This window comes from Oxyura jamaicensis, chromosome 6 (genome assembly GCF_011077185.1).
Source record: "Oxyura jamaicensis isolate SHBP4307 breed ruddy duck chromosome 6, BPBGC_Ojam_1.0, whole genome shotgun sequence".
Lineage (NCBI taxonomy): Eukaryota > Metazoa > Chordata > Aves > Anseriformes > Anatidae > Oxyura > Oxyura jamaicensis.
Window position 1 is genome coordinate 23,353,748 of NC_048898.1, and position 19,424 is coordinate 23,373,171.

The following is a 19,424-nucleotide window of genomic DNA, read 5'->3' on the forward strand; positions in this document are numbered from 1 at the left end:
GGGAATGACAGTTGTGAGAAGCCCTAAAAGGGTTTATATTCTCACTCAGGTTATCTAAATTCCAACATGAAAAACATGCCAAAAACGTCCTTACTTTGAATCACAGTGAAGTGTCCAGTAAAAGGCTGGATTTACAGCCAGCCAGCTGCAAGCAAAGGCAGCCCTTGGTCATCAGAATCACCAGCGTCTTGAGCCTACTCAGATCTGCAGCATGCGAGCTAGGTGCTCTACTTGCAAAGCCAAATTCTTAACCATGTTGTACCTCTGAAACCAAGCCATTGCCACTCCAAACAAAGTAGCTCTCTGCAGAGCGTGTATCCTCAAGAAACACAGAGCTACAAGTTGTCCTTTTTCTCATTTTTTCCTCTCTCCTTTTCAAAGGAATAGAAATATTAGAAACCATCCCTTACAGTGATGGTGTCACCTTAAAAAGAAATAAAAACAGAATACGGAGTTCTCTTATTATCCTTTTTCATTAAACAGCAGTCTTTTAGCTACTTTATAACCTGGCCATCAAGAAAATACAAAAAACCTACACTGAACCAGTTTAAGAGCCAAAAACACAAACCAAGTGTACCAGGCTCTCTTTTGGGCTTGACACCATGTTCTTTTCATGGATTTAGCAGTAAAAATTTCAACAGCACTACATGAATGTTCAGCTAACATCAACAAGTACCAGTAACATCACTGCTTGTATAAATCAGAGGTAATTTGATGGGGCACCAGAAGATTTAGGAGGACAGCAGACATCTCTGTCTGCAGCAACCTCTTGCCCATGCAGCACAGCCAGTAAGGACTCCAGCACCTTCTAGTTCCCCTTGTGAGTCTTGCCAGGGTGTTCACTCTTTGCAACAGTTTCAAGTTTCCAAATCAGAAGCTTTGCTGGATTTCCAATTTCTAGATTTCCCTATGCCAGCAAAAAAAAATATTCTGAAAAATTTTAATTCTTTTCCAGACTGCATACCAGGCCTAATTCCTTATTCTGTTACTATTGTCTATGAGTTCACTTGACAATTTTCAGCCCTTCAGATTTACGGCCATTCCTAGCAAAGTATTTCATCCACAAATAAACGCAACCATCCTTTTTCTGAAGGCAAAGGGAAAATATATAGAAAGCGCACAGATGTTTGGCAAGTACATCAAAGCAAGGCTAGTCAGTACAAAAGCCCTCACCATGAAGACGTTCTCATTGCTTCAACAATACAATCACATTTTAAATATGAGCAGAGCAGGCTTCCAAGTGGGTGCATAACATCTATAATAATAAATTAATTGGAACTGCACAGAAACCTGGACTACAGAAAGCTATATGCTAAATCAAACATCTTCATGGGTCGCTTCACTATGTGAGGCCAGTCGCACGGAGTCTGAGCAAATCTTTGTTTTTCACATTAATGTGAAATTAGATGAGGTTGGGCAGCGATATCAACTCCTGGCCAGCGGGTATCAACTTAACTGTCTTTGGCACAGTCGTACTTCTGTTCTCTCTGTAAATGGAGAATATGGTATTTGGCTCTTCAAACCATGCAATTCACTGCTGACCCATGTACGTTCACTTAGATGCTCTTGGATCTTTGGAGAGCTGAGAGCACTTTCCCCTCCGACAATATTTCATGACTTCAACACATAATACCTTTTCCAAAGGAGGACAGATGTGCAGGAGCAGTTTCAGTCTTCCAAAAAGTTTTCCATTAGGATCTTGATTTTCTCTGGCTGTGTAGTCCAATAGCATAACCATGGCTCCTCGAGGCTGGAGAGGGGAGGCTGCTGCTAGAGCAAGGCTTGCCAAGAGCAGGCCATCCAGCTGAAGTACTGCCCATTTGCTGCCCACGTTCAGGCACACTGCTGCAAGGAGGCCACCGGCACACAGATACTTACCCTTTTCTGGAGAGCTCTGAAAAGCGCTTTTTGAAAAGTGCTTTGTGAAAGAAAAGCTTGATCCCAGCTTGTCTTACAAGAGAAATTTCAGCCAGAATCCATCATGCCAAACGTTCAGGCTTTTGAGGCATAGAGAGGTATCGTACAGGCAGTAGGGTAAAAGGCTTTTTGTTTTCAGAATACTGCATCTCTGAGTTACAGGAAACAAGCCATCAATAATCTTTTTTTTTTTTTTTTTTTCCTAAAAATGTTTTGTGGGCTTTGAAGAGGAGAAGGATGAAGAGGAAAGTCATGAACGCCAAGAATTTCACTCTCAGCATGCCAAAGCCATTGGAAAAAATGCCCGGATTTTCTAAATGGCTTGGATACGTGCCTCAGTAAGAGATGCCACTTAGTAGTAAACTCCCGTCCATGAGCAGAATCACACTTCAGGTCACTTAGCTTCAGGGAGAAGAGGCTACTTCCCTTCCCTACAGGGAGAACACATCTGCAAGTGAACTGCTCCTGCACAAAGAGCCATCAGGCTATTCAGTCAACCTCAAAGACTAAGTGCACAAGGAAAATCAGCTGTCATATTCCACAGGGAGGCATTGAATTCATGATGGTATATTCAGGGTGGATTACTGTGGGCTAAGGGAGGCATATCTGATGGGAAAACACATGGCTGTATTCCTAAAACTCCATGGGAAAGTCAAGTTTTCATAGGAATTTGGATGCTGGAAGCAGAAAGGCAGTCACAAGTCAGCTTTCTGATATTTGTGCACACCTTAGAAGTGTTACTTGTTTCTGCACATTCCTGTCAGGACTCACTAGTTTTTGCTTACTCTTTTTTTTTTTTTTTTTGGCCAGGAAATGCTTCTGCTGCTGTCACATGATTAAGAAGTCGCTCACTAACTTCAGCAGAAATCTGACACTCAAGTGTCTTTGGCTGTAGCCCCTATACAAAGAGCATTTGGGATTCTGTGGCATCTGACAGCTTTCCCCTCCTCCAAGACTGACATTAACCAAAAGCCTCCTATCCAAAACAAAAACGCCAGACAGAACACAACTTACATTCCTCCTATTTCGGGAAAGTCTGGATTGGAAACCTCATTTCTCATCTTGAACCCATGTGTAGCTGTTTAAGTGTAGCTCAGGAGCCATATGACATTAACAGCTTATTCCTGTGAATGCTATAGAAAGCTAATAAAAGAGTGAGAATCTTCAGCAAAATGTACTACAAAATGCAACACAAGTAAACTGGAGCAAACACTGATCATATTCCTACCACCAAGGATCTCCTGCTGCAGAGAAAGGATGTGTTGGGAAGAGGTAACTTGGTGGCAAGTTCCAAAAAATGCCATGTGTATAAAGGGAGGCTGAGCACTCAGCTCACATTTCACCCTAAGCCTGCTCCTGATTTCCATGAGAAACTCCACTTGGATTTTCCAGAGTCTCTGCCACCTATTCAGAAACCGGTTCTGAGCAGAAATGGCAAGTTCTCACCGCCACCTGTTCTTCAGCCCCTACTTGATCACACCATAAAGTCTTCTGCCTCTTATTGCCTTCTGCCACCCTTCAAATGGTGAATTCTGAACACTCTGGGGCAAGATTCCACCTACAAGATACAACTGGCTTTGAAGCAGAAGAGGACAGACAAACATCCAGATACAAATTGAAAGCACTTGCTCAATAGACTCCACTAATGTCTCAACATTTCTTGACAAGTCAACACCTTGCATTTTTATTTTTTGAAAAGTACTTCTGGCATAGTTTTTGGGCCCCTTAAATCAACACCATCAAATTCCACTACAGATTTAGACTTCACAACGTGACTTCAGTTCTCCAAGCACAAAGTAAGAGTCTTGTGAGAAGGTTTCGTTTCTGCCAGCATCTACTTCCAAGTTCTCCAGCCCTGGATAACAGGGAAACAAAACAGAATGACTGCATAACAGCAGTCAGCCTCCTACGCACTCAGGAGCTTCCTGGCTACTACTGCATCACAAATTTCATGAGCTGTCAGTGAATGAAGCTAGGTCCAGTCATGTGCCCACTGGTTTTGAATCACAAAGCCTGTGGCCCTACGTGCCATCCCAAGGCAATATCCTGTCATGACTCAGTGACAGGAGGCACATCTCTGCTGTTTTGAGGAAGATTATAATGCTGTACACATCCAGCAAAACACAAAAGCCTGACATGGAAGTGTTCAAGGCCAGGCTGGATGGGGCTTTGAGCAGCTTGCTCTAGTGGAAGGTGTTCCTGTTCATGGCAAAGGGGTTGGACCAAGATGTTCTTTAAGGTCCCTTCCAACCAAAACCATTCTGTGATTGAATAGTCAGGAGATGGAGAGGAGTGCACAAAGCTCTGCTGGGCACTCAATTACGAGAATTGGGATGATCAGGAACCATTTGCTGACTTTAGTGAATGGATGCAAACAAGAGCTTTGCTCGCATCCATTCACTAACAAATCTCTACAAGTCTCAGTCAACTACTCCTGAGCACTGGCTTCCCTGAATGCAAAGCACCAAAAGAGCAGAGAAAGACAGATGAAAAATGTAACCAGCTACATGACTGATCTTCCACCTTCTCAATAAAAACACTGCAGAGCAAAGGAGACAAGTTAATTAGCACAGAACGGGGTGCTTAAGAGTGATATATTTGAGAAGACATCAAGAAAGAAGCCAGTTTTGAAGTTCTTTTGCCTTTCACAAGGCACCTCCTGTAACTAATGCATATGGAATGTTTTCAAAGACACTGGCCACATACTTCTCCCATCAACTTCATGGGATTACCCACACAGCCTGTGGGATGAATCACTCTTATACGTTATTTTATCCCACTTAAAAGATCTCAGAGGGGGAAAGCAGTGGACTGTTCATAATAGAGATATTTTCCCCCTACTCCCTAAAGACAAGCGAAGGACTCACTATGAAATGGGATACTGCTGAGACTACCGATACACTGCAGAGGAGCACACACCACAGAAGTAAAAGCAGCCAAGTTGCTTCACACCATTAGCTGTACCACCTCTGGGAGTCTTCAGCCATTATTTCTATGGCTATTTGTTGTATCATCAATGCAAGGGGTCTGTCTGAAGTATAAGCATTGCCCATAGGTAAGAATTTGGTGGAACTTTGCTATTTTCAGAAAATGGCCCTTACAAGTCCACTTTCTCCCCAGAAGAGTTACTGTTCAGCTTCAGGAGTCAAAGATGAGCAGTTCTGACCTCTGTCATGGCTCCACTTGAATGGGGGAGACTGCAGTTGTGAAGTCTGCTTTCTTAAGTGATGACTGCTTTTACCAATCAAGGTCAGTGCTCAACTACAGCAATCGAGTCTCTTTCTTGCCAACTCACTTGCAAGACAAACACCAGTACCAGTGGATGGTCTGACTCCAGAGGTCTACCTTATAAGTGCAGCTCTGGTCCATCCACCAGGACGTGATGGATGCACAGCTCAGAGGCAGATACAGAAAAGTGTCTCAGCATCACGCTGTCAAGGTTGATTAAGGCAAAGCTTCAGTCCTGCAGAAACACAGGATTTTGGTTTCCTTGACTGAGGAATGTGCTGCATTATGTTTCCTCAGATCAAAATGTACTCCTGACAGGCAAAAATTAACAGAGGCTTTAGCTATCAAAAAAAGATCAAAAAGTATTTATCATAAGAAACTCTGCACAACGTGGAGGAGATCGGTGGAAAGGAACAAGAAAAGCCACAGAATAAGTGACATCAGGAAGTCACTAATCCCCACCACACTCAGGTTATGCTCACCTCAGGCCTCCCCTCCTGTGCTCGTTCAGTTTCTACCAGATTTACCTGGGCCAGTCAGATGGTCTGCTCTGGAGTCTGATTAAACAAGAGGCAAAGAAGAAATAGAGGAGGAAGGATTATACGATTTGGGGATACCAGAATGGAATGAAGAGTTCAGGCAAGTTGCAGCTGAAGCAGACGGTGTTCCTGACTCACCAAGGACCTGGTGCTCTTGTTTTACAGAAGCCAGAGCAGCTCACCTGGCATCTCACAGCCTTCCCTAAAGGTGCAAGTGAGTCTAGCACAGGCACTACACTTATTCTTGATGCACACACGTGCATGCCCAGGCACTTGGCCTCTATCTTGTCTGTGTGTAATGGGCGTATAAAGCAGACCTTGTGCAACTCTAATGCAGCATGAAAGGAGGCCTCAACACTGGCCTGTCACAGCACTGCACAGGGCGGCTACATCTCATCCATAATGGTAGTTTCCCTGAAACCAAAACCAGTTTCCCTCAAATGCTACTGAACAATTCCTGTTAACCCGAGCCAAATTTAAACCAGTGTCAGCAAGTATCTCACAAACCACCCCCAGAACCGTCCGGTCTCCCAGTTCCCACATGCACATTCTGCAAGGAGCATCCTTGTTAGCGGATGGTGGTTTCTGTTTAGGATTGTTTGCAAGGGACACTCCTTGGAGCAGAGTAGGAAGGGCAATGCCCCTTTATGTGGTTGGTTCTCAAACCTGGGTGCTTTTGAGAGATACTTAACTTCCCATTCCTCAGTTGAGTGAAGGGTTCACATACCAACCCCGAGAGGCTCATTTCCTATTTTAAAATTAACAGGCTAAAAGCCCAGGAAGTGCTCAGTCTGCTCCAAAAATACACCAAAGATGTCTGGAATGACCAAGTGTATAATTTAACTTTTCGCTGGTTCAGGAACCAGCTCTGCTTGCTATACTCAGGAGGAACAGGAGGCACTTCCTATAGGGCTCGGTTGTCCCATTTGCCTGTGGACAGAAATAACATCCCATTTCTGGTCATTCTACTTTTATTCAAGGACATTCTGGTTACAGAATATCTACTTGAAACAGGAGAATCACTTGCAAGATCATCCCGAAAATAGAGCCATCCTGTAATTTTGGTTCTTCGTACTCTGCAGAGTTTCCATCTTGGTAAGGGCAAGGAATTTTAGACAACTAAGAACAAGACCTCAAAGAAACTGGCTATCACATTTCTGATCCTGTCTTTAGGCAGACGAGCAAGCTTCACCTTCCCTCCTGTGAGTCAGTTCACACAGTCTTGCCCCCACAAACACTCAAAATACAGACTTCAAAGGGGTTTCCAGGGCACTGAAGAAATTGGCAAAGAGTTTAATCTTAGGGTTTTAAGCGCTCAGTGACAGATCTCCAAAGGTTCACATTACCCATCCCAAATGTCACTAAGAGAAATGCGTGAAGTCTCTCCAAGCAACTCAGGTTCTCCTCATGCAGGGAGGCCACCAGTAACATGTAAGTGCTACAGAAGCCCACCCAGGAGACTAAAATGCCATTCATTAACTTACCAAAGTTCTAGACAATGATTCAGGTTTAATATCAGACCTTGCTCTTCCAGTCCTATGGTCCCCTCTGCATGGAGACTTGCCCTGCACCCTGCTGTCACCCTCATTGTGACCCACACAGTTTGAGTAAGGACCGTGGCCAGACCTTCCTTAACTTTCTTTCAGGATAGTGAAATTTGCTGTTCCAATTTTGCTTTTTGTTTCGTATGCAGAGTCCTTAAGAGCTACTGTCCGCTTTCAGGACAGATTTCACCTGCACAGATGTTCACCGTTTGACAGTCAGCGCAGTGCCTGAAATCAAATCACAAAGGTGTTATCTTACACTTGTCAGGCAGTGCAGACTTACGCCTGACAGTGTTAGTCTAGCTAGTCAAGCCGCTGCAAATCACACAAATGCAACAGCTTATTTTCTTTTATCCAAGCACCAAACCAGCCTAGGATTCTTAAGCAAACATACGCCAGCTGTATCACATGGGAGCAAAGCACAGCTCACTGAGGCTAGGTCTGCAAAATGAGCATATCCAGCACTGCCCCTCCAACTGCTGCAAGATATGCTCTCACTAAAGCCCATCCTACCAGCACAGTTAGCAGAAAGGCTGTATGTGTGTGCAATGTGAGAGGAGAAAAGAGCAGCAGGAGGCGATTCTGCAAACAGAATTAAAACAACTTTCAAAAGCAACAAGCTGGGGGCTCTCCAGCACACATTTGCATTGCAGGGAGAAATAGAAGATACTGATTCAAGCAAGGTCTGGGAAATACTTGGCATTATCACCAAGCTGAAGTTCAGCTATGCTGCCAATATAACTACAGTCCAGTTTCATTTGAAGTAATAAAGTGATGTCCCATTGCATGTGAAACTTTCAGATGAAGTCACACAGTATCAAGATACAAAAAAGCAAACCTGCCAATAAAAATAGTAAAGAGAAGCCAGCCAGTAAAACAGAGATCCAGCAGAGCCCCTCTCATCCCCTGCGCCTTCCAGAACTACTTCAGTTAATCCAGCCATGAGCCAACATCTTTCTACCAAAAAATAGCCTCCATCAAGAATGCTGGAAAGTCTGATGTTCGTGCCTGAGGGGCAGAAGGGAAGATACGCACCCCCCTCTCAAGCCACCCCCCGCCATACCCCCCATATCTGACTGCATTATGAAACTCCTAAACAAGATGATTGCTTTTATAGGTTTTGCTTAATCTGAAGATGGACAAAAACGCTGGTTTGTGGGGAAACTGAACTCTTTTTAACATTAAAACCAAAAGTAAGGAGCTATGCTGCTGGTTGTAACTGAAAGGCGTCTGCTAATGATTACAGCTTCCATTTTACTGCCAAAGTATTATTAGAACTGCTTATTTGCTGTGCAGCTTGGGGAAAAAAATCTCTTCCATCCTTTATTAATCTTGTCCTCATCTGACACAACAAAAATGCACCATCAGTCTTTTGCTTACTTTAAAAAAAACAGGCTTGAAAGTCACCACAAGAGCCAAAGCCTTTGTGTATAATTGCTCTCTTGATTAAGTAGAACAAAGGGCAGAAGATGTCAGTCATTATGTATTAAGTTTACTGTTCTAGGGGTTTATTTAAAGTTATTTCAGTGACTTGCTTTCTGAAGAGAAACTTTGATGTAACAGAGACCTATAAAACCCATTCTGAAGTTTTTTAATGCAGTCACATCCCAAGGAACATAGCCCACTAGGCAACTGTGGGTCCGATGGGAAGGTTTCCTTAAGAGCCTTGTATCTTCTTGGCCCCAGGTAGTTTCTTGCAGCGGTGCTGAGCTGGTGACCTATTTGGCTGATATAGGAAACCCAATCATTAGAAAGTTTATTCTAATACGAAAAGCAGATTTTCCTTGGAAACATTTTCTTGGGGCAGGTTTCAGGGTCCCCAAACTGGCAGTGACTGCATAAACAGAGGTGGTAATGAGCGAAGGCTCCAACCAGGGATGCTGTGTAAAATTTTTTCCTTTTCAGCCTGCCATCCCGGGCTCCAAGCAGGGTATACAGTGGAAACAGAATGACTTTAACTATCTGCCTGAGTATAAAGGCTCAGCACGGCAGGATTAGAGGGGAAGGGAAAGAGGAGGGAACTCACAGGCAGCTGGAAACTTCAGAATTGACGTTTTCAGAGGTCTGGGAGAGAGAGTACTGCTCAGGAGCACCTGGCTGTGCTGTACAGCAAACTTAAAGGCAGCATTGCTTTTTGTCATGGCTTCTCTGTGCTTAGACACACCCTGTTCCTCCAAGGCTAAATTGCCTTTATAGAGAAATAAGGTACGGAGTCCGTGGTTTCGGTAGTCAATTCCCATCCTCTCCCAAGGCAGCCAGCCTAGCAGGGCAGTCTCACAAGCGCCAGAACAGATTTCGTGCCCACACCTACCAAACAAAGCCCAGACAGGCTCGTTCCCTCTCTGCTCCTAGATAGCTTCTCAAGGGTTTCACTCCCTCAAATATGGGGAAGTCAGAGCAGCTGCAGACAGGAAACAATCTTTCCAAAGGCTGACATTGACTTTTCCCCTGCTTTGAACTACACTTCTTGTTGTTTGCAAACAAGAATGTCCATACTCACTGACCTGGTAACCTTGTAGGACCTCTTTCAAGACTGCCTGTGTGCCCCGGCAAGCGGGCTTTCTCTGCTGGGTGTTTCAAGGCAGAGGAAATCCCCTCTCTAGACTTCAATTCCAATTCCTTGAGAGATTAGAGAAATGCAGAAGCCGAGATGGGTAGTATTTTGTTCTACATCAAGCCAGGTGGAGGAAGTTTAAAAGGGAACCCATTTACTTCAACGGGATGCTTAGGAGACAGCAGAGGCTAAAAAGCCAGCTCTGTAGATGCATATTCTAATGTATCTAAATACTTCCTACTCACAGCAATAACACTTCCCCTCAGGCTTCGAGAAATTTTGGGGGTGGAAGAACTGTCCCACAGAGACATGACATCAGCTAAAGAAAATGCAAATGAATGCAAAAGTTAAAGTGGTTGGACTTCAGATAGCTACATAAAAAGGAAAAAAAAAAAAGCCTAACTAAGCTTGCCCTGCCAGAATACCAGTTACCCAAGATTAAGAAAAACAATGGAAATACAATGGAAACTGGACAAAAATGTGCAAATAAACCATGTACTACTGCCCAAGGCATTTAAAGAAAATATACTCTATATAAGAATGATTTCAAATTGAAAGTTCATTTTTGTCTCTCTATCTGGAGAGAGGTTCCTTAAAAAAACAACTTAAAAGCCAACTCTACAAAGATAGGATCTGAAATACAATTAAAGAGGAAATGCTTTGTAGTAGTATGACCTCATGACATCTTGTGTCCCTATTACTTGTTAATCATACTTTTCCTTCTATAGGAAAATTAGCTGAGGCAGCCTAACTTGGAAAACAGTCATTAACTCCTTGTTACACTAAAAACCTGCATGATAAACGTGAGGAAGCAGCACTACTAGCCAACATTAGCGAGGCTTTACAAACGTGCTGAAGCTGACTTAAATTTGACATTGAGCTGTTCCCAACTCAAGTGGGGCCCAAATAGCCATGAATCAATTCCTCCACCCCATCAAACAAAACATCCCCGCCAGCAGTGATCCAGAGCAGTGTGGAGGTGTCCCCTGAAAGCTCCAGCAGAGTTAGGTGCTGCAGAAGGCATGGAGGTACAAGGCAGCCATAGTTCAAGTGTTCAGAGAGAGTTTGTCATTTTGAAGAAGCGTGCTTGGAAGAGCAAGGACACACTGATAGTCAGAGCTGCACAAATGAAGCAACGGTGCCCACAAAATGCAGAATGGCTTCCCAGTAGAGATGGAAACATCATAGTACAATTAAAAGGGACAACTTCTTGACACAGGGCTGAACTAGTATTCCCAGCAGAAAAGCAGGAGCCCAGGATTAAAATCCTTCTGCAGTGTCCCAGAAACACACACATCTCAGATGCGGCGATGGAGAACAGCTTCATTTCCCACAGCGACAGAACACAACTCTGGAAACCAGGGCATTAACAGCCCTGCTTTGGTTCCAGCATAGCTAATTCCCTTCCAAGCTCTTAAACTCAGAAACGCACTACACTTGCCATGTAGGTTTCTAAGTAGAGCAGAAGAAAGATCTTTAGACACCATGAGACAGCAGCATGAATATTACAACACATTCATAATTCAAACATTTTATACAGCAACCTCCCAACCTCAGCTGAGATGTTGGTGTTCATGCTCTGCAGGGTTTCCTTCTTGGTAAGGGCAAGGAATTTTAGACACGACTAAGAGCAAGACCTCAATGAAATTGCCTCTCATTTCTGATCCTGTTTTCAAGCAGACAAGCAAGCTTCACCTTCTCTCCTGTGAGTAAGTTCACAGCCTTCCCCCTGTACACACCCAAAACAGAGACTTCAAAGCGGTTTGGTGCTCGAGCAACGGGCAGGTTTAGAAACATCAACCCCAATGAGCCTATTGTTCAAGCACATGTACACAGCATCCTTGAACCACAGCTCGGCATTAAATGCTTCAGAAACATTGCAGCATGCTTCCTTTGAGAATTTAATTTGGATTTACCGTGCCTGCAAAGCTTGAATTAAGACTTGAGCCATACCAAGATCCCATCCCTTGACTGCTGAATGCTGAACAGTCAGAAAAGGAAAGCAGCTAACACCTTCTTATCCTTGCAGAGACATTTAAAAATCTAATCAGTCTAGGGAAAAAGGGGGAAAAAAACAGCAAGGGAGAAGGGGTTAGAAAATAGCTTACAAAACAGAATCACCAGAGAGGTCAGGGTAGGCTGTCAAGGGCTGCTTCCAGCGTAGTACAGCTGCTAAAGTCATTAGACAGTGTCACCCCACCCTCAGGCTCCCAGGGGCAAAAGCAGAGGAAGGAGAGCTCCTCCTCATCTCCTGCTGACCTGGCAGTTTCTGGTGAGAGCGTCAATGCTCTCTCCATCCATTCAACATTTTGCAAACAGGCCACTGGAAGAGGGAGTGCCTGTTTTGCAGGGCTGGTCAGTCACACTGTTCCCAGAAAGGAGTGGATCTTCAGTGAGAACTTGGCTAGAGCAAGTCAACCCATCCAGTTTTACCTCTCTGCTCCAAGCTCAGGCTTCGTCTGGAGTCAGAGAGCCCGGATCAGTCTACGTGTTCCTGCCCATCCTACCAATACTCCATTGACCTCATTTCCATTGAGGACTTTAAAACAAGGCATCCAGGCTCCCTCCACAGACGCCAGCTTCCAGACAGCTAAAGCTGAAAATAAATCCCACCAAATGCACTGACAGAATTTGCTTTGCTTACATGGCTGCAAAACAAAACAGGAGAACCACCAGCCTTGATCACCAGCTCCAAGGAGCCTGAAGACAGAGTTGAAGACACTGCTACAATGAGACAAGTGAGTGCCATTGAGCATCCTTACCCAACACAGACAGCTCTGAAACTCTGCCAGCACGGAGAAATCCTTCTCCAGCCATGGAGCTGCGAATGTCTGAAGGAAAAAAAGCATCTATGCTTTGCCAGCATTGTCCTTGTTTGGAGGGAAAACTTCTACAAAAGCTGTTTTTTAGGATTTTAAGCAACTTTCCAGTAACTTCTAGCCAAACATTCCTCCTCACCCACCCTGCCTCCTTAGATGGTCTGTTTGTCTGCCTTAGTACATACACACTGGGCAGAAAACCACGGCAGGACAGGAACTGATTCATAAGTGGATCAAGTATCCTTTGCTGCAGGCCTGGTGACAGACCCAGAGAGGCAGGGAGTGCAGCAAGGCAGCAGTGAGTTCAGAACAGGATGCTGGACTTCACTGTCACAGCCTTAGTACAGCCCTCACTTTCTGAAGAAGCGATTTGGGATGATCCCTCCTTACACTAAGCTCTGTCCATCAGAGAACTAAGAATCAGTGAACACAAGAGTAGCTGTGCAAGCTGTTCTAGGTATTTAGTGTTGGCTGTTCACCTAAACCTGTCTTCTTGGGCAAAACCACCAGTGCTAGGAAAGGTATTTGAGCTACCTAAGTGTTTGGTTTCTCCTCCTAAAATTCCAGGCACAGCTCAAGAATGGCCTGTCATTCTAGGGAGTATTTACTTTTTATATCACAACTGTGGTCTCTTACAAAGTTTGCAATTCAAATACGCAGCCATGCTGGGAAGAAGTGGAAATGCAAAGAACTGAAGTAGTATTCTCAGATCAAACAGCAGGTCAGGGCTGGGTATATAAACAGAAATTAAGTCCTGAGTCACATCTGCTGGACCATGCTCTCTTGAAACACCCTGTAAGAAAAAACAGCTTTCCAGGGAAAGCCAGCACGCACAATTGCACCTGAAATAAAGCATGATGTCGGCAGTTAGGCATACTGTGTGTGGTAACACATCCAAGCAGTGGATACACAGCTATTGATATTTCATAAGTAAACATGGTAATGGCATTTGCAATTTGGTGTAGAGCTGTACCCACGCTTGAAGCCTAGGAAACTGCTAGCTTATCACTTATCTGTTGGAATAAACAGAAGTGCACTGAGTTTTGGCCAACTTGCAAGATAACACAAATTTACTACCACTGCACACAGTGACGTGCTTCCCCCAAGTACAAAAGAGGGAGCACGCAGATGGTAGCATTCTAGAGAGAGTGGGGAGGCAGCAGAAAGCAGATGTGAGACAGGAACAATCAACTTCACAGAATTAAAAAAAACACCCTAAAGAATGGGACTGAAAAATAACATTAATTGTGAAAGCAAGCAGGGCAGAGAGGAAAGATTGATCCATGAGATGTAAAAACAAAGCCAAAAACATGTTTCTGTTTCTATTTAGAACTTTAAAGGTGCATCTTTAGCCAAGATGCAGAATCATGATAGTAATCCTGGCTTTACTTGGTACCAAATGAGACCAGTTACTGAACCCCAGAAAGCAACACCTTCGAATAATGGGTGCAGTGCTCCCCATGAGTAGGATGAAGTCTAGCTCAAAGCCCTTAAACTAATAAAATGAACCTGGCAATGAGGAAGCCAGCACACCCCCAGGAATTGGTCACAAGAGAGCTGTGGCCTCTCTCCATCCCCTTCCCCAGTCACCACTGCAGCCAGTGAATGGCACAAGTGAAACCACGGGGTAACAGCGCATTGCCAGGTAGGCACTGATCTCCTGACACTGGGGACAACCAGAAAGTCCCAAAACTCCTAAGCCAGGACACCCTAGCAAGCAGAGACTTCCCTACAGTGACACTGTAGCACTGTGCTCCACATCCCAGCACGAATCAGGACAAGCAGGCCCCCCTTCTCAGAGGTCCCCCTGGGTCCCGAGAAAGTTACACTAGCTATAATAGCTTTGTTTTAAGCATTGTGGTTGATAAAACATCAGGAATTGGTCTGCAGTTATGTAATTGCAAAGGAAATGGCTACGGCCCTGCTGAAAACACCACCCCTTGATTCCCCCTCCACAGAGGCAGCTTGCGGGGGCTGTGAGGGAAGGGCAATGGCGGAGGCCGAGGTGCTCGGGAGCGTGCTGATACTTCCCCGTCCGTCAGGTTTTCCATTGCAAACACTGCTGCCACAGTTCATAACTTGACCGTTTCAAGCCACATCCATGCAAAACTTGGCAGAGAAGGAGTTGCTCGGGCCGAGTCCCTCCCCCTTCTACCTTAAAGAAATCTGCTTTGGATTCCTGCTTTAAAGTCACATTTCAATGCTGCAGCAAAAATACGTATCTGCAAATCATTCCACAAGGCTTTTTCAGTTAAAGTTTTAGAGAAGCAAATTTGCTGGACAGGCAAGACTCAAGTCAGCTATTCACTTTATTCTTTTCAAACTGCTCAGAGATGTTTAGATAGCATTGGCCAGTGCAGGTTGCCTACACAGAGCATTTAAACAAATGAGTCGCTTCAGGCAGAAACACAGACCCCGTAACTGCAGCCTGTTCCCGGATGCTATCTGGAAAGAATGTAAACGTCCATTTTTCTCTTGATGCATTTGTGACCATTGCTATATGCAGTTTTTCTCTCCTCAGCTGAGGGGAGAAAAAAGAAAGATCCCTCAGACACATCAGGCACCGTGTAGGCCTTCCAGTTGTATAACCAGAATTCAGAGGAAGGTCTGAAAGACAACTTTTGTAGAGCTAAGGTAGGTATTTACTGCAAAAACCTATTTTCAAAGACTGAGAGCTGCTACATTACTGAATCATTTGTTCTGAAGTACAGAAATCCTACAGACTTCTTCCAGTCCAGTAAGATTTTCTTCCACAGTGACTGCAGCAACAGTCAGGTTACAGCGACCCATGGTCTCCACAACCAAGATGAAAGGTTTCAGAATTTATTCACCACACGTTACGCTGACCTTGCTTTTAAAGTCATAATACTGAACAGAAGTTTTAACTTCAAATGATGTCCAAGTCATAACTCTCACTGGCTCAATAACAAAGACACCCTTATACAATTCTGCTTCAGTGACAGAGAAAATTAAGTATGAGACAAGGCCCTACCAAATAGGTATGCACGTGTCTGACTGCAACATGCCTCAAACCCCATCACTTATGTGGCAAAAACAACACTAAATAGTACTGTGCAGTAAATGCAACACACCTAAGATGAAGATAACCTAACTGATAATAACTAAGTAAGACTTCAATAAATCAAACACATTAAGGTTTTTATTCCTCTCTACTTCTGCCCTGTACACTGGCCTCTGAAAGCACTGAGTGCTTCCTTCCGTGGGGGGACACATGATTTGGAGGCATGCAAACAGGAGATGGTAACTAGCTCATGCCCTGGAAACACTGAGAAAAAAAAAAAAAAAACATCCAATAGGACATGAAACAGGCACCATTGCTTGGGAACAACTTTTGAACTTCCCTGTGTAAGGGCCATCTGGCCAGTAAAGCCAAGGTGTTTCTTCCTTACAAAGCTGTGCAGCTCCCACTCTGGGAAAGAAAAGAACCATTAAAGCGTCCCTAGGCATCAACATGCAACCCTATTCAGGCAAGGCTTTTAAAACTTGAGCAGTCAGCTGTGCCTTTTCCTATTTAACTTTCCCAAGGTACAGTTAAAAAAAAAAAAAAAGAAACTAAACCAGAGATACACTATGTTATATACAGGTGTACATACAAGGAAGCTTGTGATATTGGCCCAGCAGAACAAACACCACATTCAAAGCACACTGTCCAGTCCAACGGGAATTCAGCCATGCAGCTAACAAGCTATCTAGTCATAATTCCCTCCTGTCCTGGTGGATTGTACATGGCTGAGGTTCATTGCAGAAACTGTTGTGCTGCAGTGACATACTTAACACCTTACTTCATTGCTGCTTGCCAAAAATCAGGAGAAAGCTCAGTTCACACAATCACAGCCGTAGTTTCCCACTTACTGATACAGTTGTACAGTAAGATGAATTGCCATACACATGCATAGTGCAATAATCTTATTTTCTTTAAAAGTGTATTCCCATATTCTTAGAATTCATAACCACACCTTCTACACATGCTTGCCTACACTGATCAGATACCCAAATTCAAACAATAAGTTACGACTCTAAAAAGCTTACATTTCAGAAAACGTTAGCTAGTTCCATTACATGTCATTTACAGCTTCAGCTGTAGAGACAAGAATTCAAAGCACTGAAGTCATTCCTGTGGTATCCCTAACCTAGGAGAGAGTTGGAGTGTATGTTTAGAGTACTGTTCTTGGAAAAAGTAAAACACGGTTTCCTTGCCAGAACGGTTTAGAGAAGCATCCAGAGCAAGTGATGCTTGATGTACATCACCAATTGGTGACGTTTTTTCATCAGGGCAGAACCATAACATGGAATTCAGTGCTTCATTCTCCCTCTTCTTGTTTGCATGGAGATTAAGAGATCTAGCTGCTAAGCATCAGAATGTGGTCTCAAGGACTGTAGCCCAAATTCAAGGACGTTTCCTTAGAAGAGGCACATTTCTGGACCCACTACTTCCATTCAAACCCTTTTGTATCTCCACATGTCATGTGGCTCAATACAATATGCTGTGAACTGCGCAAGGCAGAGAGGCCACATTAAAAGAAAAACACAAGGGAACATAATTTGAAATTCAGTCACTTCTTGCATTATTTAACAACCCAATTCCCTTGGCTCCATAAGCCATTATCCGAGCCAGGGATATCATGGATATGAATATAAGTTGCCACAATAACCAGGCTTGTTCTGACAGCACTAACACCCATCACTGACAACGAGGAGCCCTCAAGCTTGTCCACTAGTCCACACGAAGTTGAGATATTTCCCCCCCCAACCCCCCTTACAATCACAGGGATGGCTTTAAAGCAGGGCAGATGAGCATTCTGGCTTCTACTAGTTTTGCAAGCGATACAGTCAATACCCAGAAGACAAGCATTTCTGTTCCTGCTAGCCAGTGCATTTCCACACACACTCCTTTTGGACACCAAACCAAGTCACTGGCCAGCAACTGCCTGCATCACTGAGCCAAGCAAGCATTAGGCTTTCATACAGCAGAGAAATTACCGCTTCAGTAAAAGAAAGAAAAAGTATAAATACAACGCATGGTCATCATTGCGGATAACCTGACTCAGAGCTCTGGGAAACGGACTTGAGCTGGGACCAGGGCGTCCTGGTTCCCCCGCCAGTGTGCTCCAGAGCCAGCCGGTCATGGAGCTGCACACCACAAGCCTTTGCTCGAGTGGCTCCAAATGCCAGCAGCTCCTCTGGATGAGGACACACAAGTCACGAGTGGGCTGGAAAACAGTCCTGGACAACTGCTCTGGATTAATACACAAGGAGTGCTGGAGGGTGGAGGGGGGGCCACTGAAGACAGGCAGTTATTTAAACCAGCTGCTAACCCGCTCCAGCCACTCACATGTACACAGCCTCATGCATTTGTTCGGGCAGACTCAAAGCCAGCAGGCATCCTAGAGTTAAAATACACAAAGGACATCTATACCAACACTTGCCAAAAAGTTCATTTTCCAAGTGCAAGCTGGTTATTCAGTGGATGGCAGGAGGGATTTCATCTCGCTTTTACATGACAGGCTCTGCCTCCTTGCCTCAAAATTCCCAATTAATGCTTCTGCAAGAAGTTTCGAAGCCGTGCATGGCCACGTATTTGTCTACGCACATTCTCTCCCCTCCCTACTGAGCTCTGGGCCACAGGCTACGCTGTCAAGCCAAGTTTCATCCGAAGCAATTTTTAAACACTCATCCTATAAATCTTCCAAAAAGGGAGTTAGTAATGGAAATGCTGACAGAGACTTGAAGAGACAGCATGGCAACTATATCATCTACTATACATCAGCTTCATTAGCTGCAGATCCTTCTCTCCCTCACCTTCGTTTTCCATTAGTGTACTTTCGCTAATTAACGCACAAAACCTATGAAACATTCTTACAGTAGAAGGCAACATTTGGCCTCCAGCCCAAATCAACATCGAGAAACTTCAACATCCTCAGCCAGACACAGTAACTGTACCAGATGGAGCTAATGTACGGCTACAAGTCGTGATGAAGAAACCGAAAGAAGAGAAACATGCAAAAATCTGACCATTGGAAGAGGGAAAAGCAGCAAACTTGTCTTACCACTTTCGTTTTTCTCTATGACATCCACGACCTCTCCAGCCTGGAGGCTGATCTCAGAGTTCTCCTGCTTCTCATAGTTGGACACCACCACATATTGCTCCAGGATCATGGGTTCAGAGCTAGCATCAGCACCTGGGGAAGGGAAAAAGCAAGCCGTAAGCCAGCTTCCAGCCATGGCTCCTCGAGAGCGACCTCCGTCCATCCGATTCACGACAGGCCAAGTTGTCACCAGAGCCAAGCAAATCAGCAAACAACCTTGGCTCGCAGCATATCCCCAAATGGCTGGCCATATAGAAATAGCCTCCTCTGGCCCACAACCCAGCAGCACAGAGGGACATTGGAGAGAAGAAGAAGAAAAAGGGGAAGAAAAAAAATTTTTTTTGAAGAGGAGCTGAAAATACAGTGAATTAGTTGCAAAGTTTCATGATGGATTCTGAAAATAAACCTCTTCCCAACATGGTTTCCACAATCCTTGCTCCCATTCAGAGAGAAAAATCCTGGGCAGAAGCAGCATAAATCCACAGCTGAGCCATCCCCCCAGTAAACCAAAAGAAAAAACAGCTCTCCCCTTGGCGTCTCAGCTCCTTCTCCAACTCTAAAGGCTTGAGCTGAAAGTCAAGAGGGGGCTGTAGATGCCAATCATATTCGTCTGCACTGCAGCCCTTAAATAGAAACACATGAGCGGGATTGAAAGAGAGGGAGGTGGGGTGGAGGGAGAGAAGGAGGGCGGGGAAGAGTGTTTACTTGAAACAGAA

At 44.4% G+C, this 19,424-nt stretch overlaps 1 protein-coding gene across 8 annotated transcripts in view; it reads right to left on the bottom strand.

The window, feature by feature from the left end:
- SH3PXD2A (SH3 and PX domains 2A) overlaps window positions 1-19,424 on the bottom strand; it is a 248,826-nt gene that overhangs the window by 56,190 nt on the left and 173,212 nt on the right. For 7 of the 8 annotated variants that reach the window (XM_035329641.1, XM_035329642.1, XM_035329639.1 and 4 more), the window contains one exon: window positions 18,670-18,801. In XM_035329641.1, coding sequence (XP_035185532.1) covers window positions 18,670-18,801 — 132 coding nt within the window. Of the gene's footprint in view, window positions 1-18,669; window positions 18,802-19,114; window positions 19,324-19,424 lie in introns of those variants that run through there. The other variant, XM_035329644.1, reaches the window with a different exon arrangement.